This window comes from Diaphorina citri, unplaced genomic scaffold (assembly GCF_000475195.1).
Source record: "Diaphorina citri unplaced genomic scaffold, Diaci psyllid genome assembly version 1.1 scaffold430, whole genome shotgun sequence".
In the NCBI taxonomy this organism is placed as follows: Eukaryota; Metazoa; Arthropoda; class Insecta; order Hemiptera; family Psyllidae; genus Diaphorina; species Diaphorina citri.
In genome coordinates this window covers 53,885-76,277 of record NW_007377865.1, presented here as the reverse complement: position 1 = coordinate 76,277, position 22,393 = coordinate 53,885, and the positions used below count along the sequence as shown (strand labels likewise).

General features: G+C 35.3%; 1 protein-coding gene across 1 annotated transcript in view; it reads left to right on the top strand.

Annotated features, from left to right (window-relative positions):
• Positions 1 to 327: 327 nt before the first annotated feature.
• Positions 328 to 22,393, top strand: part of LOC103508741 (B-cell receptor CD22) — a 72,857-nt gene continuing 50,791 nt past the window's right edge. Inside the window, exons 1-3 of the mRNA XM_017443888.2 lie at positions 328 to 400; positions 11,961 to 12,104; positions 12,476 to 12,670. Coding sequence (XP_017299377.1) covers positions 328 to 400; positions 11,961 to 12,104; positions 12,476 to 12,670 — 412 coding nt within the window. The remainder of the gene's footprint in view (positions 401 to 11,960; positions 12,105 to 12,475; positions 12,671 to 22,393) is intronic.

Here is a 22,393-nt window from a genome sequence, read left to right as displayed (position 1 = left end):
GGGTAAACAGGAGGGCGTGGGATCGATCCCAGCTGGGGCATGGAATTTTATCCTCATTTATTTGAGAATTTGACCACATAATAATGGAGCTCTAAGGGGGATTTCACCACTCAGGATGCGCTGACGTCTCGACCCGTGCGACTTATAGTCAGAGGTAAGTCGAACTTTTGTATATCCATATTAGGTAGGTCCCTCCTAATATTTGCTTTTTTAATATGGTTCGTTTTAAAACAATGCCTAAAGTTGTGTCCACACATAGTCGTTGGTGAAGAGGTGAATCTAAGATGGGTACATGTAAAATCGTGAAAAGTTTATAGGGGAAGATTGATGAGGTCGACAGCGTCAGATTTCACCACTCAGGATGCGCTGACGTCTCGACCCGTGCGACTTATAGTCAGAGGTAAGTCGAACTTTTGTATATCCATACCTATTAGGTAGGTCCCTCCTAATATTTGCTTTTTTTATATGGTTCGTTTTAAAACAATGCCTAAAGTTGTGTCCACACATAGTCGTTGGTGAAGAGGTGAATCTATGTTGTCGACGTCAATTGATGAGGTCGACTATGTGTGGACACACCTTTAGGATTGATTTTCCCCCCGTCTTTCCTCTTAAAATTAAATAATCTCTCTTCCTTCTTTTCCCTGCCTCGGTTGCGTAGTGGTCAAGACGCTCGCCTGGTAAACTGGAGGGCGTGATTTTTACCTGGGATTTAAAAAAAAAAAAAAAAAAAAAAAAAAAAAAAAAAAAAAAACAAGATTTTATGCAACATGCAACTGAAGTTTTCAGGTAAATTTTTGTGATGTCGATTGTTGTGAATTACTTGACATTTCAAAAATAAATTGAAAGCGCTTAGAAAAAAGTTAATCAAAAAATGAACCTTCATGCCGTTCAATTTTACAACCGCAACAGTTGTGCTCTCAATAAAAACTTAATAAAAATGTTCGGATGAAGAAATTAATAACCGACGCGATGCCGAGTGATACAAAAACAGTTGACTTCTACTAGGAGGGTTGGGGGAGAGGAAATTGATTAACTTCATGTATGGAATTTTATCCTCATTTATTTGAGAATTTGACCACATAATAATGGAGCTCTAAGGGTTAGGTGGTAGAGAACGCCTTAGGCGTCAACCTCGCCTAGTGGTTGCCTTCCACTCAAGAGTATATTATTATTATTTATCATTATTATTATTTTTATTATAATAATCAAGATGGAAGTTGGAACTGGACTGTTTTACAGCATTGAATCCTTTGTAGTGGTTATGTTGTTCAGTATTGTTCCACCTGAACGAAATAAAAATATGCAACAGTCAGTTACCTACTAACTTAAATAAATGAGAATAATACAGACAAGACAGAACCTTGTGCAAAATACAATAATAATTATTGTTGGGAGTCCGTATTCACTTCACAATAGAATAAAATGTATCTTGCTTTTTTTTCTGTGGCAACAACAAAAAATGAAATGTTCTTAATTTTATTCTAATGCCACTGCTGCTGGGTTTTGAGGGATAATTCTGTCATCTAGAAAGAGAGAGATGGGAAAGCTGATGGAGAAGAAGGAAGAGAGAGGAAAACATCCCATGATAATTTTTTCAAGTGTCATTTAAAAAAGGGAGGAAAAATAAATAAAAAAAAGTAATCCCTCTGAAAAAAGTTAAGCAACTTAATGTAATGTAATTATATACATTACATAAAAAAGGGAGGAAAAATAAATAAAAAAAAGTAATCCCTCTGAAAAAAGTTAAGCAACTTAATGTAATGTAATTATATACATTACATCTACCTAGGTATTTTACATTACATCTACCTAGGTATCTACCTAGGTATTTTATGAGGGTTATTACAAAAGTTTTACCATAATAGATATACGAGTCTCTAATGGGACAAGCAGGTACCTTTTAGCATGACATGCATTTTTTTATTGGTTGTTTTTTATTTTTAAACATGCTTGTTATGGTTCTTTCCTTGTTCTTGTATTTTTTACTGTCATTAGTTTATGTGAAAGTATTAGAGGAAGAGGATACAAGACATTAAGATGAGAATGCTAGCGGAAAACAAGAGGGAAGAAGAGAGAGAGAGAGAGAAAATTTAAAAATGAGTACCTACTTATGTATCTAGTTTTCTACTTCTGTAGGTACCTACCTTTGTAAAAAGAATCCTAACCTATGAGATATATGTAGGTTATTTTAACAAAGTATTGTACCTACTTATCTAGTTTTCTACTTCTGTAGGTACCTACCTTTGTAAAAAGAATCCTAACCTATGAGATATATGTAGGTTATTTTAATAATGACAGACATAAGGTCTATTCCAAAATGAAAATCTTTACAAAAAGGACAGTGGATGCATTGAACGCTAAAGTCGGACCAACGCCAACGCATAGAAAACTCGCTGCTTTGAATACTCGAGGCGACATTCTAACTAATGGGTTTAAAACATTGATTTAAATTGGATTATTGAAAGCCATTAGACAGTTAATCCAATAAGATTTTGCACAGGTCAGAGAACATTTTCATTTTCACAGCATCAAAATCCTCTTTCGTGCGGCCAACCCTTTCCCTGTCCCTCTAGGAAAAGACTTTTTATGCTTTCGATTGTAGCACCACCTACTCATTTCCTTAGAGTGGATTTAAGCACTGTAACGGTATCAAGAAACCATTAGCTAAAGGATTTGCTATGTATTTGGTTGTACCACCTTTTTTCTGTATTGTTCCTGTTCCTATAGTTCATACAAGGAAAGACCCACTTTTATGCTTTCGATTGTAGCACCACCTACTCATTTCCTTAGAGTGGATTTAAGCACAGTAACGGTATCAAGAAACCATTAGCTAAAGGATTTGCTATGTATTTGGTTGTACCACCTTTTTTCCTGTATTGTTCCTGTTCCTATAGTTCATACAAGGAAAGACCCACCGATTATTGAGATATGTATTGGGAAAAATCCTACAATGCTGCAGTGAGCACCAAAGTTGTGACATAATAACACAAAGAAATTACATTTAATTTAAAATTTTAAATTACTTTGTATGAAGCCAAATTAATATTAACTGAACAATGGTAACAATCTCAAAGGCTCAGTGAAATATAGGAGAATAATGTGGACAAAGATTTAACAAAATTTCAATAATCTCTCTCCCCCCTTTTCCCCCCGAGAGATGATCTGCATTGCGATAAATATTCTGGACCGTGGGATCTAAAGATGAAAAGCCAGAAATGAGTTGTACTATGAGAACAATAGACATAATGTCTATTCGAGAGCTTAGTGTAATGTATTACGAGCGACTAGCCCGGCAGAATTACAGCGAGCACGCACTGAAGTACCGGGAGGGTTGGATTTTATATTAGTTGTAATTTATGTCTTTGTAATTATCAGGTTACGTGATGGAGTTAGCTATTAAGTTGCCCTCACACTGTTGCCAGCTTACAGGGTGCCATTAGGACTTTCTTTCCACTGATAACGAAGGACCCGTAGGGAAATTGAATGCGACCATCCCTAGCCCGCTCTGTGTGTTCCATGTCATTCGATTTTCGAATACGCCACTTGTCAAACACGTGTACCTACTTACTTTAGCGTTAACTGTCGCTACGTATGGTTTTCTCGGAAAAAGTCATTCCAGAAGCAAAAGAAACTCTCTCGTCACATATAAGTTTTTTCATGTCTATTGTGACGTACATACATATTCGTTATCCTCTCCTCATATGTACAATACCTTTATCTTGTTACTTAAACTTAACAATCACCCCTATAGTTTTCATCAAAGGGAGCTTACAAGTTGAATAATTATGACATCAAAAAAGTCCTTCACTACTACCGCAAGAGCATTAATTATGTACAACCCCCCCCCCCCCCCTTACTCTTGTGAGCTTTTAAATAAAATAAATGGAAAGTTGAATTTCACCTCAATTTTTAAACACTCAACACTTCTTGGAGTAAAAGTACAAGTATAAAATAACAAAAAAAACATTTTTTTCAGCTGTGGAGAGAGTACGAGAGTAGAATATTTCAGAAAATCAGAAAATGTTTTAAAAAAAAAAAAAAAAAAAAAAAAAAAAACCCCAAACAAATGGGGGAAACTTACTTATACTAGGCACGCGAGTCGAGTCACTTTGTTATTTGATAGAATCGTATACCTAGCTGCATTGCATTGCAATCATTTGGTGTTCTTTCTCTTTGTGATTTGTTGTGGAACTGTGGAATAAGTATCGAAAATTTAGTAAGTTATGTATGTATGTTGTTTGCTATTTTAAGCCCCAACTTTTTACTTTTAAATTTCAAGTTCATCTTTCATGTCATTTTGAACTTGTTCAAGTATCTACATATTAAATTTTCGTACAGCTCTAGTAACTACGTATTTACAACCACATACCCTAATGTTCTATAACTCGTTAGGTATGCATTTTTGTTAAATGTTCAGTTTAACATGTTTTCAGCTTATCCTTGTAATTACTTTTCAAACTTTTCATGACATTCAACTTGTTTCTTATTTTGCCTGAAGATTCAATAAGTTTTGAAACTTTCCATGTAGACATTCTGATATAGGCTTTGATTTAACCAACAATAATTTTATTAATCTAGAGGTGCGTTGAAATGCTGAGAAATTTGTACCTATCTTTGCTTTTGTTGTTTTGTACAAATGTCTTGATGATGCCAAAGAACGTACTACATACTACTTGACTTAGATAGACTATATTCTTTCATATTGGAAATTCTAAAGAACAGCTTAAACCAAAGTTGTTGTTTCTGTTGAGGATGTAATTTTCTTCTTTTGGGAATAGTTTTGAAAACTCAATCACAAACTTTGCGAAGGTGTGGGAGTGTTTTTTGTATTACGGCATTGGATTTTCCCAGATATCTATTTGTTTTCCTTTCAAATGTGTTCTTGATAGATTGAATGATATTGATGAAATATCTCTTGGGACTGATTGAAATTTTGTCTACCTCTGTTAGTGTGATTCATATCATAGCTTTTATTCCAGCGATTACTTTATTTCGTTTGATTTCGAACATTTTTACCGCTGAGCTTTCATGGGCATCCTGCAGAACGTGGCAATTTTGTTTCGGTTTAAAGCTTTAAGGTGTGTTGCTACTTGTTTCATCACATTTCAAATCAGTTTTCATCTTATTTCCCAATAATCGTCTTACGGATACTAATATCTTAGCTATTGAGGAAACATAATGTTCCCCACTCCTAGCCCCAGTCATATGATTTACATTAAGTTTATTATTTACTTCTCGTAGATACCGCGTCTTATGACTTACGTATGTTTTTCAGATGTATAAATCATATTTTATTAAATTTAATATAGCTTCGAGATAAGGAATTGCACAGTCTCTTCACTGCACAGGAGATTGTTCAGTTGTTCTACTTACTTCTCTTGTTTGTACTCTATGAGCGAAAGAGGGCAGTGTAGCTGTCAATCGTTCTACTTACTTCTCTTGTTTGTACTCTATGAGCGAAAGAGGGCAGTGTAGCTGTCAATCTAAATTGAGGAAAGCTGATTGTTTTCGGTGGATATGAACGTGCGTTGAGCAGTGTGTGTTATTTTCCCTTTTTTCATTTCTGATTCTGTTTCTCAGTCCAATAGTTCAAACCTTTCAAGTTTGCTTCATCATTGACGTTGCTGTAAACAGACAAATGTATTTGGGAAATCTAACTGTCATTAAATCATTATAAGGAGACAGTTCTTCAATTAATCGATGTTCATCAGAGCTCCACAGAAAGGTTCCTCAGAAGTGCTCCTCGAGGACCAAAAGAGGTGTGCAGAAGAGCATACGCGATGAATAGAAAAAGGAAGTTCATGTGGATCGGGAAGTGAGTTGAGGTGGCGGAGCTTGGGAGAACACAAGGTGGCAATTTTATTGAACGAGAAGTGAAATTTATACCGTGCCGGGGCGTTCTTTGCCATTCTAAATTGTTGTTCCTGCAACCCTGCATCCTTGGGAATCCTCCTGCATGCTTTCTTTATACATAATTATAATTGTCTGCAAGAATATTGGGTGTTGGATTTAGTTCAGTTTAGTTACTTAAACTGCCAGTGTTAAAAACTTCATATTTAAACTCTGGATATAAAAAAAAAAAAAAAAAAAAAAAAAAAAAAAAAAAAAAACAAGATTTTATGCAACATGCAACTGAAGTTTTCAGGTAAATTTTTGTGATGTCGATTGTTGTGAATTACTTGACATTTCAAAAATAAATTGAAAGCGCTTAGAAAAAAGTTAATCAAAAAATGAACCTTCATGCCGTTCAATTTTACAACCGCAACAGTTGTGCTCTCAATAAAAACTTAATAAAAATGTTCGGATGAAGAAATTAATAACCGACGCGATGCCGAGTGATACAAAAACAGTTGACTTCTACTAGGAGGGTTGGGGGAGAGGAAATTGATTAACTTCATTTCCACTGTCAGCAGAAACAGAAACCTCCGGGCGAATTTCAACTCGAATGAAATTTAAGCTCAAAATAAAACACTCCTCACTTCTTCCACTTACAAGTGAAAGAATGTTTCAGCGTATCTGTGGCATATGAGAAAACTGGGTGGTATATTAAATGTAAGATTCTCAATGTGAAAAGTTCTTTCTCAATGGGTGAAAAACTTTTAGTTTTAGTAATCATACCCTCATAGTTATTTGTAATCTCACTCTCGTCTTGTTCACTTGAACATTGATTTGAAAGTAAGAGTTTTTCTTGAAGGCCTTTGGACATAGGACATGTTTCAAGTTTGTCTAGGATTTCAAATTTTTCGAGTTGTGCAGATTGCTTAGCTCAGTAGTGGTTGATCTTTTGAAAGTATCTAATATCCGATGGTCTAAATCTGAACGGTAATAGTGAACCGTCCTGATGACAAACACTCCTCACTTCTTCCACTTACAAGTGAAAGAATGTTTCAGCGTATCTGTGGCATATGAGAAAACTGGGTGGTATGTTAAATGTAAGATTCTCAATGTGAAAAGTTCTTTCTCAATGGGTGAAAAACTTTTAGTTATCATACCCTCATAGTTATTTGTAATCTCACTCTCGTCTTGTTCACTTGAACATTGATTTGAAGGTAAGAGTTTTTCTTGAAGACCTTTGGACATAGGACATGTTTCAAGTTTGTCTAGGATTTCAAATTTTTCGAGTTGTGCAGATTGCTTGGGATATAATGATGTATAATTTCATATCTTTAGCTAGTTAATTAATATCCTAGCAAACCTCATCAGGGAACCCTGTATAAGCTATACGTCGTTCCCATTTAAGCCCCCGTGATTTTAACTTTTAATAGATTGCTTGGGATATAATGATGTATAATTTCATATCTTTAGCTAGTTAATTAATATCCTAGCAAACCTCATCAGGGAACCCTGTATATTGTATAAGCTATACGTCGTTCCCATTTAAGCCCCCGTGATTTTAACTTTTAACATTTACATATCTGAGGTCTTAACTGTAATTTATTGTCTCTTGCAGTACACATCTAATATTTTCTGGGCTTTCATTTTTGAATAAATTTGTTTCGAAATTAAAATGTGTTTAATTCAAAGAGACGTAGAGGAGGGTGTAAGGGAGATGCTGAAAGCTAACGTTTAAATTCCTTAATTTTCTGTCTTTACTTGGAAATCACACACCGTATACAATATGTATGTTGTGCTTTTGACTTTAAAATCTTCATACTATATTGAGCACGTGTGGCCTGTGGGATTTCAATTTCTGAGGAATGTGTGTTTGGTAACTAAAGGAAACCCAGTTGATGGTAATAGGGTAGAGGTGGTCGATTCAGCAAGAAATTTGGGTATCATATTTGATAATGCCTTAAGCTGGGTCGATGAAGTCCTCAGAATTGACAAACAGGGTGTCAGTTTTCCTATTTCCTTTGGTAAACCACTAGGTACCTATTTTGAAACATGACTAATTGTTATGAGGCAACATATTACATACCAGAATTGAAACTGAGTTCATATAACACTGTGTTTCATGGATTTATAAACTAGGCATAGGAAAAAAGCAAACAAACAGGCTTCCTGTCTAGTAGTTGAAAGTGCAATGATTATAAATTTCTGGTTGAGGCCGGGGCACAGATGGTTTCCGCTGCATTCAGTCCTATTATGAAAATTAAAACTCTGACATTTATTGTTGCACTGTGTGCGCCCATAAATATGCTTCTGTGTAGCGTAGGATTTTCTCTGGTGCTCGCAAAGGTATAATTATGCATGTAGGTCATAAATAGTAATCAACTAATCATACAATACATTAGGGCAAGGCAAAGGATTTTTAAATAGACTAAAAACACACAGGGGTATGTATTAATTAGTGCTATGCCTACTTTGTAGGAAATAAAACAATACGGGGTGTAAAAACTCTCGTCATGCGATATGACAGCTTAAAAGGCAGATATACCTTTTTCGAAATCCTGTGAACTTCGTTTCATAGCTCGAAAAAGAGCATAATGGACTGGTTTTAACTAAAATTTATCCATCACCTCACGTGAAATCATGGGGAGTCAGAAACATGTAGTTCAAAGTTTTCACATAATATTGTAGGTAATTTCGTTCAGGACAGCTATAAACAAGGTTCATTCTTTTCTATTCTTCTTTCACAGATGATTGTTGATTGAGGACAAAAGATATTAGGGGTGTGTACAAGATACAGCCGAGGGTCAAAACAATCTTGTCGAGTTCTTACCTTCAGAGTAGGATGTTCCAAGCACTTTATATCAGTCATGATTATATTGTTGGTTCCAAATTAGCGAGAACTCAATTGGCACACAAAAGATTACTGGCTTCCTGGAAATAGGTGCAACAAAACGTGTTTTGACACTAAAAACTGACCATCGAAAATTTGACTCGATTACATTACTTTCCTTCCTATAGGATAAGGAAAGTAAAAAGTCAGAAAAAGGAAAAGCTCAAGAAGAAAGCCAAACATACACACACACACACACACACACACACACACACACACACACACACACACACACACACACACACACACACACACGGACCAATGGCTGAAAGTTTGGATTTAGGCTCTAGGGACCTCAAAACGTGTTTTGACACTAAAAACTGACCATCGAAAATTTGACTCGATTACATTAGGATAAGGAAAGTAAAAAGTCAGAAAAAGGAAAAGCTCAAGAAGAAAGCCAAACATATAAAAATAATTATGTTTTTTATATGAAAACTTACCACATGATGACATTAGTGCGATTTCTGTGGACACTCTGTAGCTGACACAAGTGCGTGAACGGACTCGTCCGTAAGTTTGACTCTTTGTTTGTTCTTCACAAAATTTTCATGCATTAATTATTTTATTTAGTATATTTACTGTTATTTCTCATTTTCGTTCATTTTTTTTAGGGGGCCTTCGCGGGCCGCAAAAATGAGCTCGCGGGCCGCGGGTTGGACAAGCCTGGTCTATTCCATATGTCAACTAGGTACCTACTTAATATTGGTATACGATGGTGGTGTAGTGGTCAAGGCGCTCGCCTGGTAAACAGGAGGGCGTGGGTTCAATCCCAGCCGAGGTATGGAATTTTATCCTCATATAATTTGAGAATTTGACCACAATAATAGTAGTAGCCTACTGCTGGAGTAAAGGGACTTTTCAGTCCTATGCGAGCAGTATAAATAAGCACTAGTAGTAGCCTACTGCTGGAGTAAAGGGACTTTTCAGTCCTATGCGAGCAGTATAAATAAGCACTATTATTATTATTATTATTATACGAGTAGTTTGCATATCGTACGTGTACAAAATGCATTCCTTGATATTGGCATACAAAAAGAATGGGGTACAAACTTCAAACGTTCCAAGAGGTAAAAATAACCATAAAATAAATGGTAATGGGCAGCGCAGAAAACTTGGAACAAAACCGAAGTCGAGACAATAAAACTGAAGCTTGGTGACTTTCAGTCGAACGTATTAGCCTTTATAGGAAGAATGGAAGAAGAAACACAGAAAATGTAAATCTATTGTATGTACTCATATGGCTGTACAGTATCGAAGTATAGAAATAAAACAGAGTCTGAACAATCAATGCTAACCCTTGAACTCTACGAATTACATGGATTTTTATTCATGTACTAAATCTGATTAGTTTTTATTTAATTTCTAGGTGTGTTCACTGAGTCTAACCGTTTTCAATTTATGATAAAAGCGCATTTCCTCTCTCAGTCCCTCCGGCAACTACTTGGTAAAGATATCTGACTAATGCAATGCAGTAGATGTCAAAAATGTCCTGTCCCAGATTTCAACTTCTTCCATCATTACCTCAATAAAAAGAAATATGACAAGCAAGTCACTGCATGACACGACAGGCAAGAGCCCAGGAAACATGCAAGCGAACTGACAGGAAAGTGTTTTGAATACTGTCGTCTCCTCTGAGCCCTCCTACATTACAAGTTTTCCATTAGAACAGGGGGAGTCGAAGTTTTGCTCTCATTTCTCGCATATGCATATTCTAGAATTGTTGAAAAATAGATATGTTTGTTATGTATTTGTCTCCAAGATGTCACTTGCAGATTTTGTCATCAATACGGATAGAGTTGAGTTGCAGCGCCAATAATAGTAAGAGATAGAAATAAATGTGCTTACTCCAATATTCTGTTTTCTTCACTCAGATATTTAGATGTTCTTCTTTCTACGTACCTAAAGTAAAGCTGGGAAACGGATATATATTCGAATATTTATATTTTTATATGCAGTAGGTAGTAGGTACTCGTAACATTATTTGTCCAATAATTGGGGTTGTCATTTTCACTTGCAATGTATTTTGCATTTAGAGTCTGAGAGAGATTCTGACTCTGTATTCCTTAATCCGTAATGGCATGAACTGAGAAGAGATTTTTACGAGTAGAACATACATGTACTGATGTACTTACTTTTTGCTCCCAATCTGTAGTAGCCAGTGTGGCGCTTTGAAGCTTTATCATTCTCCTTCACTAAAGACCTTAGTATCTAGTCACATTTTTTTAAAACCTCTATAAGCGAAAAAATAGTCTGTCCTAGGAAATAATTTTGCTCTATTTTAACTTGAAAATTTCAAATAAATGTCTGAAGAATTCGAATAGCAAAACAAAAAGGAGTACCTGCGGCGTAAATTTCGCAAGAATTCGAATTAGAAGAGTTCCACTATCCAAATGCACAAAGCTCTACTGTATAGAATTGTACTACAGTTGTGTACAAAGTAGCTGAAGTGATCATCATCAGTAGAAACAGCTCTCAACTTGTTTCACAGTGACAATCAAATTACTGTGAGCACAAAAGAATCTTATGTACTGTCCTTATTGATGATGATGACGCTCCAAATGAAAACAAATATATCGAAAGCATAACACATTGTTGTCATTTCTGCTCACAGCTCTCAACTTGTTTCACAGTGACAATCAAATTACTGTGAGCACAAAAGAATCTTATGTACTGTCCTTATTGATGATGATGATGACGCTCCAAATGAAAACAAATATATCGAAAGCATAACACATTGTTGTCATTTCTGCTTATTTGATTTTAATAGTTATTATTTTTGAAAAGATTGAAGGAAATGAGGGGATTGCAAAAAGCAATATTGAAATACCATAATATATGTATGTACTTTCTTTCCCAAACTTTTCCTTGGAAAATTTAGTTCTCCTCTCCTCTTTGTTCGTCCTCCTTACCTAATCATACCTGGATAGGTTTATCGGTGAATACTTGAATTTACTCTAAGCATTGAATAATAATTTTATTGTATTACTCCCTCCCCCCCCTCCTCCTAATAATAATAATCATATCAGGATTTGTTCATGAAAATAATCTCCTAATGTTATTTTCTGATTTTTCCTTACCTAATCATACCTGGATAGGTTTATCGGTGAATACTTGAATTTACTCTAAGCATTGAATAATAATTTTATTGTATTACTCCCCCCCCCCTCCTAATAATAATAATCATATCAGGATTTGTTCATGAAAATAATCTCCTAATGTTATTTTCTGATTTCAGTGGAACCGCAAGCGCCTCGAATAGAGTACAAAGCGAGTGCCGTGCTCCCAGGACATAATGTTACGGTCAAAGCGGGAGAGAAAGCCACCGTCAAGTGTGTTAGTCGCTATGGAAACCCTCCAGCTAAGCTCAAATGGTTTTTGGGTAAGTCGATCTATGTCCGAGGTTAGAACCGAAGTTTTATCGAGGTATATAAATTTAAAATATTGATCCCTGGGTCTACAGGTTTAGGTGAAAGTGTTTGTCGACCTCGGATAATAAAGGTGGTTTTTATTTAGGTAGCTAAAGTATCCTGAATCGTGCTGATCCAAACTGAACAGTCGTGTTTTTATTATGTACATTTGTGAATAATTCAGACCAATTCAGGGCCAAAGCTGATTGAATATTTTGTTTATGAGGTTTGTTTATTTCCGTTTTATATTTGGCGTTCAAACAAACTAGACCCAAACTGACGGAACAGTTTTTAGATATTAATAATTCTTACCGTATTCCGGCGTTCTCATTTACATTTCCAGGTGATGAGGAACTGATCGCGAAGAGCAATCAGACCAATTCACCGGAGGCAGATAATCGCCGGACATGGTCCGCGCTGTCCGTGATAGAAATCAGCGCCGAGAAGTCGCAGAATGGCCGCATGTTACGATGTGTGGCGCTACATGAATCCTATCCGTCAAAATCTTTGTCCGTGGATGTGCGACTGGATGTGACCTGTAAGTACATATAAAATACTTATATTATAGATTATTGGACATTTTAATCAGACTTGAGAGAAAAGGTATGGAAAAGGGATTAATTAGGTTTTGGATAGGAGGGTTTGTAGAGTTTAAAATGTTAAAATAAAGGAAGGTAACGCCAACCCCAAAATGAGATTGGGAAAACGTGCAGTAAAAGAAGAATCAAACTTCAATCAAACCTTAAAACAGACAAGGTTCGTTATTGGAATCGGAACGACTAGTAATCCTATCCGTCAAAATCTTTGTCCGTGGATGTGCGACTGGATGTGACCTGTAAGTACATATAAAATACTTATATTATAGATTATTGAACATTTTAATCAGACTTGAGAGAAAAGGTATGGAAAAGGGATTAATTAGGCTTTAGATAGGAGGGTTTGTAGAGTTTAAAATGTTAAAATAAAGGAAGGTAACGCCAACCCCAAATGAGATTGGGAAAACGTGCAGAAAAAGAAGAAGATTGAACATTTCAATCAAATCTTAAAACAGACAAGGTTCGTTATTGGAATCGGAACGACTAGCTTTCTCCGATCCTAGTTTCCTTCGATTTCGCGATGATAAGACCTCTCTAGTTATAATTTCCTCCTACAAAGCTCTTCGAGATGGAAAAGTTTGATCCAAGGTAATTAAAGGCGTTCATTTGATATGCTCAACGTTTTTATTTTATGGAAACCATGGAATTCAGTCAGGACCCTGGTCCGTCCATTCCAAGCAGAAAAGAGAGAGAGAGAGGGAGATAGAATACGTGATACGATAATACGAAAATTCAGGGAGTCCCTCAGCCAAGCAATATGAAGTGCTTGTACAGAAACATAACGCAATATAGTCATGTAGTATTGTACCATCTAATGATATAGACTGCAAATAGAAAGTCAATTTATCCGCAGTAATTTACTGATTACTGATTGGAAGGAATTTCTCTCATTTATAAAATTATGGTTTACTCTTCAGTGTGGAAAACAATACAAAAATGGTTAGGTCGGGAGTCGGGATTGAAACTCTGACCTCTACCTACATATATGTCATGAACTTAGTATATCTGAATTGCAATAGAACTACAGAGCCCGTTAAAAAGGTATCAAATATTTCCTATTGAATTAGATTACAAACTTCTTTTACAACCTATCTCTTTCAAATTAAAAGGAAAGTGACTAGAAATCCGGAACACAAGGTGGATTGTCTTGGTTATATGGGCTTAAAGCACAAGAGGATTAGGTTAGATAGAAAGGATTAGGCTCAATAAAAAGAGGGCATCCCGTAGTATGCCTCTCATCAGATGGGCGAGAAGAGACACAATACTTCCCATTTAGGTGCTGGGTCAACACGAGAACACCAGATTATTTGAAATTTATTTACTTTTCATTTTGAGAGAACCTCTAGAACTGGCGAATGATAAATTCGTGAAAGAAGATAGATAGAGACGCGTTCTTGGCGACCAGCAGCTACCTCGAGCTCGAGGACAAAAGGTTTCATTGCCATCTATTTTCAACAGGAACAATCTGAAATGGTGAAAACTTGAGTTTTACTTGAACAATTGTGGCCAACTCCAATAATGCAATTTCATGTCTAACCAACATTAGGATCTTCTCAGAAAAATATCAGTTCATTGCAAAACGACAAATTGAAGCACACCTGAAACCTGAGATTTTCTAAATTTCAAGACACACAAACCATGGACAAAGTCGCGGGATATTCATTGATGTTACCAGCTGAACAATGTTGGATTTTGCTTTTGTTTGGAATGCTTGTAGTTCTGATATTTTATCCTGCCACATTCTGTATGGCAGATATGAGATCCGACTGTCGGCAGCAAAATTGAAAGTCACCCCCACAGACATGATCGTCAAAATCATGAGGATTTGTTCTTTTCGAAATTTTATAGATGGTAATGAGAAAATTAAAACATGACATGACGTCACAGACATGATCGTCAAAATCATGAGGATTTGTTCTTTTCGAAATTTTATAGATGGTAATGAGAAAATTAAAACATGACATGACGTAATTGATACACTCTAAATCTCTAAAGGATTTTTATTGGGAAATCATACCTCTTAGAAAGACAAACAGGGTGTCAGTTTTCCTATTTCCTTTGGTAAACCACTAGGTACCTATTTTGAAACATGACTAATTGTTATGAGGCAAAAAAGAGGGAGACAGAGAAATGCTAAGAAGGAATGGCGGGATTTATTTTATTGACTCTAAAGTCTAAAGAAATGACAATAGCAAATATAGTATTTTACCAATATGCTGCACGCTGCTTTGGAGTTTATGGAATTTTTTTTAATGTTTATGGGTTTTATTTTTATGACGTCTTTATATTTCACCAGTCATAATCATGTGACTCGCATCAGATGAGCAATGCAATCATTGGAACGGATTGTTTAAAGTTTCAACTGAATGGTCAAGTAACCAATATTTTGGTATATACTTCTCAAATTAATAGCCTACGTCAATCAAGTTGCATGATGATTTATTTGTCTGCCTTTTATTATTGCCATACCTAATACCTACCAAAAAGGTTTTCCTTTGTAAGAAATAATTTCTCATTAGACTTGAAAAAAAATCTGGTGTGAACATCACACGAAAGTTTAGAGGAAATATTTTTATTTATTTATTATTATTATTATTATTTTTTTTTTGGGAAACTTTTGCATTTTTTTAATCTTCTTTGCATTTTTCTCTTCTCGTTTTAAAATAAATAAAGAGAGAGAGAGAGAGAGAGAGAGAAAGAGAGAGAGAGAGAGAGAAAAAGAGAGAGAGAGAGAGAGAGAGAAAAGTCAAATTTTGTGGAAATGAAGAATGGTAAGTTGATAAGGAAGCAAGAAGTGGTTACTATTATGTATTAAAAAAAAAATGGTCGATAAAATTTGGTTGACAACTAACGTCTTCTTAAGAGGCAGGAGTAGGAAGGACCCGAGTGAAAAACCTCTACAACTACATAGATATTGAGGTTTTCTACCCTTCCCCCGCTTAGAACAATACTGTTCAAAGTGGGAAACATAAAAGCGAGTTCAAAGTATCTGCACTTTAATCTTGATAATGAAGAATTTCCTCATGCGGTAGTAATAATTCTTCACCTATCCACGTATGTCGAGTTAGATTGTCTTTCAACAAGAGGTACCCACAGGACTATAATGATGTAGGGATTTTGAATGTTATATGTAGCTGCAAGAATATAGACCAACTTTATGATCTGGATAGATAAACAAAATTACATATTAGGTTAGAACTTTTTCTTTGAAATACACAAAAAGAAAGTTGATCTTGCAGGGTCTAGAAATAAATCTATGGAGTAAACATATGTAGGTAGTAGGGTGGTTTTTAACTAATTGGAGGAGGGGGTTTAAACAAAATTACATATTAGGTTAGAACTTTTTCTTTAAAATACACAAAAAGAAAGTTGATCTTGCAGGGTCTAGAAATAAATCTATGTAGTAAACATATGTAGGTAGTAGGGTGGTTTTTAACTAATTGGAGGAGGGGGTTGTAGGAACCTTCATATAATAATTGGAGGTTCCTTTTAAAAGTTAACTCGCGACTCTCCCTCTTGCTGTTACGACACTGTTTACGTAGACACGTAATATAAAAGCAACTTTTGATGTAACAAAACACAAAGGTGGTCTATTCTATTGTATTGAGATTTTTTTTTCTTTTTGCAACGACTCCAAATCATGACGTACGACGGTTGTAGGAACCTTCATATAATAATTGGAGGTTCCTTTTAAAAGTTAACTCGCGACTCTCCCTCTTGCTGTTACGACACTGTTTACGTAATATAAAAGCAACTTTTGATGTAACAAAACACAAAGGTGGTCTATTGTATTGTGATTTTTTTTCTTTTTGCAACGACTCCAAATCATGACGTACGACGCATCAAGGCAAAATTTTTCATTAAAACGGCATTTTACAGATTTTTTCTTTATCATTATTCCTCGTTGCTTCTTCTCTTCGGGTTTCGTTTGAACTTTCATTTAAAATTGACGGGGAAAAATCATGCTTTTTATAGGTCTGTTACTTGCTCCGTTTTGTGGAGATTTTAAATGTTATACTCGTAAGGTTAAAAATGACATGCTATGCTTATTTTATCTTTGTACTATAAGAGGAAACAACGATTTTCTTTTATTATTTGCATAAGAAATAATAAATAATTCTAGAAAACAATAATAAATGAAAAAAGAAAAATCAAGTTTTAGTCAGATGAAGAGTAAAGTCAAGCAAAGTAAAAAGTAATCAAACGATTTAAGCAAACAACGAAAAGAGATTATGAGATTCTGGTGTTGTCAGCATACCACCACGTGAGAGCTTTTTTACTTCCGAAGTTCAAGAGGTTTCATTCTTTTGAATTCCAAAGCATATGAAATTGAAATATTTGTGTAGGTGTTTTGACCCATTTCTTACTTTACTGTAAGCTTCAATGTTTAATGTCTGGGTCACGAGAAATCAATGAAGACTTCTCAAACCCCTCTTAAATACAAGGAAAAGCAAATACATAGCGAAGTAGGTAGTTACTTGATTTTACAAAGGATGGGTGGATGGGCAAATAGCTATACTAGTAGTATACACTTGTAGAAGGTGCTATAAATAAAGTAAAGAAAGAGAGGGAATGAAAAATAAATTAAAAATCATCATATTCGTATGTGTACACAAATCTTGGAACCTGCTGATTGAGAAAAAACATGTTGAAATATTAAAAACTCGAACACGGCGCGGATGTAGAGGAACATCACATAAATAATAAATAACACGAAATGCGAAAGAGTAATAATAATATAAATATGCAGATATAATAACACAATATCTACCTCTGTATAAGAACATATTGCATGGGAGTGTTATGAAAAATGCGAACAACAAGAAAGGAAATGAAGGAAATATGAAAAAATAGAAGTAGAAAAAGCGGATATGACAGAGAAGAAGAACAAGTTAGTGATAAGAACCTAACATAGCCTCCAAGTAAGAAATAAATAATATGGAGAACTGTGAACGTATTCTTAACACACATTTTACACAACATCCAAATACATGGAAGTGACTTGCATGCTGATATCTAATTCGATCAGGAAGTAGAACACATGATTTATAATTCTATTATTTCTATGAGAAACACAGGAATATGAACATAGGAACTTCTGTCTCCATTTGACATACAATATTGAAGAAAAGGAAAACCTAGTATGTATAGTTTTGGACATCATTAGAAAATTCCAATTCTGTTGAAGCCATCAAGTAACAAATACCTATTTTATAACGCCCTTCCCCAACAATTTTTATTCAAAAAGATTCAAACCCTCTAAAGTAGTACAGTCAATTACGAAGTCGATCAACAAGTCAAGAGTAAAAGTCAAAGTTCATGTATCCCATACCTTTTTTAATTAATTCTAGATTTTATAGCTGAAAAAATTATCTAGTACCTCGAGGTTTTAAGAGAAATATTATGGGCGGTCATGAAAATTTACATGATGCTTCAAGTGCTTTAAAGTCAGAATAACGGAATTATTATTACCATTTTTACTAACCCCAGGTCGAGGAAATGAATAGCAACAATAAATAATATCATGAGAGATCTATTTACACATTTGATACTTAACAGGACAATTTGTATGAAGTGCCCGTGTAAGTAAATGAGGAAAAAAGGCCTTTTACTACCTCCTCAGTTGCCTTTGCCTTTCTGTGTCTAAAGTAGTAAACAATTAACCATAATAACAGGAAATGTCTCACCATATTTTCTCTAGAAATAATATTAATGAATAGGTACATTCTTTTGGACCCTTCAGAGTAATTGATCCCATACCTACCCAGCCTGAATAATTTATGCCAAGCCCAATTCCCAACATAGAACCAAACAATAAAGATGATAAACCCAAAACCCGTCCCGGGTCAAGGGGTTCAACTTATCACTTAGAGCCCTCTTTTCTCTAATGATTCAAGAGCCGCCCTGAAGAAAGCATTATTGCTTTTCATTCATTTCCGGCCCAAGCTTCTACATTTGAACAAAATGTTTCTTCTAGCCCCTCGCACCCCGCCACCCTGCCCCACCGTCTTAATATCTCATACATTACCGTCCCATTGTTAAGAGAGAGAAGAAACGGTTTATATATACATTTCCCTTCCATTTTCCTGACAAGTGTATAGTATAGTGTTCTGTACATTTTCCATCAAGTAAACATATCTTTTGCTAAGTGAAATCTAGCAGGGTTCATGGCAAACAAATGATGTATTTTCTCTCGCTCTATATTCCATTGTGTAGAACGAAATAAATATTGCTGAGAGTGCAAACAGTGGACAACTTTTAGCCCCGAGCTTAGATAAATACGTACCTACAATACCTAGGTACATTGTAATTGCTTTTGATTGGCGAATTTTTCCTTCCATTTTCCTGACAAGTGTATAGTATAGTGTTCTGTACATTTTCCATCAAGTAAACATATCTTTTGCTAAGTGAAATCTAGCAGAGTTCATGGCAAACAAATGATGTATTTTCTCTCGCTCTATATTCCATTGTTTAGAACGAAATAAATATTGCTGAGAGTGCAAACAGTGGACAACTTTTAGCCCCGAGCTTAGATAAATACGTACCTACAATACCTACCTAGGTAGGTACATTGTAATTGCTTTTGATTGGCGAATTTTCCCCTTCGAACTGGACTACATACCAAATTTCAAGTCTCTAGCTCATACCGTTCCCGAGATAATAATGAATTACGCCGAAAACCGCCAAAGAGCGGCAAAATACCGCCAAGCATCGCACCGCATTTGACAACTGCATACCAAATTTCAAGTCTCTAGCTCTTACCGTTCTCGAGATATTTTGTTACAGACAGGCGAATTTTTCCCTTCGAACATTGACATATTGCATAATCAGTTAAATGACAGGGGACCATAGAAATTTCATGATAGATTAATTTTTTCCAAGGCAAGAATTTTTCTATAGCTCTCTTTGCTGCCACTCTTCAGTCTTCCTATCATTAGGAAACTATGTATTTTCATCTATCCACCGCTTCGATAACTAGATAGAGTAGATAGTTTTAGTCTGTGTACTTAATTCGAAGTACTTTCAAAAGTGAACTGTACTCTAGTTCTTTTTACAAAGAATAAATCTATTCGATCTTCCTATCATTAGGAAACTATGTATTTTCATCTATCCACCGCTTCGATAACTAGATAGAGTAGATAGTTTTAGTCTGTGTACTTAACTCGAAGTACTTTCAAAAGTGAACTGTACTCTAGTTCTTTTTACAAAGAATAAATCTATTCGAAACAACATAAAGAAAATACTATTTCTCATTTTATATTTTAAACATTCGAACTCCTTTGTACTGTGTAGCATTGCACGCTGTATAGAATTTGATACTTTTAAAAAATATTTATCTTCTATTTCATAATATACAAAAAGAAAGTGTGTAGCATTGCACGCTGTATAGAATTTGATACTTTTAAAAAATATTTATCTTCTATTTCATAATATACAAAAAGAAAGAAAAAAAAATCTTTTTAGGGAAAACTGTTTCTGAAAAATTAAAAGATTTTTTTTTTTCTTCCGTTTTTATATCAGAGGAAAAAATAACTCCCTTGGGTCATATTATACAATAGGGAAGGGAGGAACACAAGGATTGCCATTTAGCTTGGGAAAGAAAAACAGGTAGGTACGTACACATAAAACCATATTAAGGTAGGTACAATGCTCGTGTGCTCGAATCTGAAACAAATTCTATTTAGGTTGACTTGATTTTGATTAAATAACTCCCTTGGGTCATATTATACAATAGGGAAGGGAGGAACACAAGGATTGCCATTTAGCTTGGGAAAGAAAAACAGGTAGGTACACATAAAACCATATTAAGGTAGGTACAATGCTCGTGTGCTCGAATCTGAAACAAATTCTATTTAGGTTGACTTGATTTTGATTACTCTCTCTCTCTCTCGTTCTCCTTCTCTCGCTCTTTTTTAAGGTAATTGTTACCTATGTCTTCTTGGAAATCATCTAAATTGATACGTGAGGGACTTTTATTTCGTACACAATTAAGAAATCAAGAAAAATAATTATTTTTGTGTGATTCGCTTTTCTCTGTCCTTTGCAGAAAAAATGCAGCCGATTACATTACTTTCATTCCTGCAGGGTATAGGATAAGGAAAGTAAAGAAATATAGTTCATGTTCAATACATCATACCTTAGATGTTTTATCTAGCTCGTATCATTGAGTTAGGTAGATTTCTCTCAACAGTCAAGTTACAAGTACCCACCATTCACCCCTTCGGAAAATATTGTGTTCACCATAAACAATTCTTTCACTTTATATTTTATATCTATCAGCAATTTGAGATAAATCTCAGACACGTAGATAAGAAAACAAAATGAGGGAACTGATCATATATCTACCTACCTATTTGAACTGAACCCTTCGCACAAGAGGTGTTTCCCAAACATTCCTCCTTTGAAGATTAAAATAAAAGATGAGAAACCAAGGTTTTCCTCTTTGCAGTTTTATATGGTCCAAATGAAGGTCCATGCCAAATTTGGTGCTTTCCTGACGAAATGCAGCTTTTTTGACGTTAGGCCACCGACTAAGATAATCATCTCAACATCGGATTCTTACGTTGACCTTTGAGAATTTTGTTATTTTTGGACTCTAGAATCTAGAAGATAGATCTTTTCGCGGGCTTTCCAACGATATATAATACTAAAAAAAGTCGATTTTACCACTTAGTCCACTCTGCTTCTTGGTGCCTCATCTGTACCCTAGGTACATATCGTCCCTTTGAACATAAAAGAGCGTAAGCCACAAGTTTTCCTATCTTTATATTACGTACATTTATCTAGGAAAAATGTAACTTATGATACCTCTTCGCATTCTAAGGGACGATATAATTATGTACATAGCTTTATACATATAACTCATTGTATAATACACAATATTTAGTTCTATCTTTATATTCCAATTTTGTACAAAAGGTCACTATGGAAAATGGAAAGAAAAAGAGACAACTCTCTCTTCCTTTTTTAATTTAAGTCCTCTTTTCTCCCCACTCCCTTTTCCCATCTCTTTCTCCGTCTCTCTCTGTCTCCCCCCCCCTCTCTCTCTCTCTCCTCTCCCTCTCTCTCTCCTCTCTACCCCTTTCACACTCTCACAATTTCTCCTTCCCATCTCTTTTTCTCTTTCTCCTTCTCCTGTCTATCTGTCTCACACACTCTCTTTGTGAACACAGCTACGTAAAACTCCCTTTGTATATCTATAGTTCATCCAGATCAATGTGAAGATATTTTTGGACAAAGCTACTGACAAAGGTCTTGGATTATTCCTTTTACTGAATGAGTCAAACAGATCTCTGAACTACTACCTAGTACATAATTATGTACCCTTTAAGAAGAAACACACTACTATCACGTCACGTAACCTTAGCTCATGGGTACTCAGAAAGATGTAGTTCAAAGTTTACCCATAATATTGTAGGTAATTTCGTTCATGATAGCCACACTGTCCTCACGTAACGTGAGCTGAGGTGACGTGATAGTAGTGTAGCTGTCCTGAATGAAATTACCTACATTATAGTGGGAAAACTTTGAACTACATCTTTCTGACTCCCCGTGATCTCACGTGAGATCACGTGTTTCGACCTTGTAGCTTCCGTGACCTAGTGGGTTACACAGGTAATCGCGAGTTGTAGCGCAACAAACAAACAAAAATCCAAACCAAATGC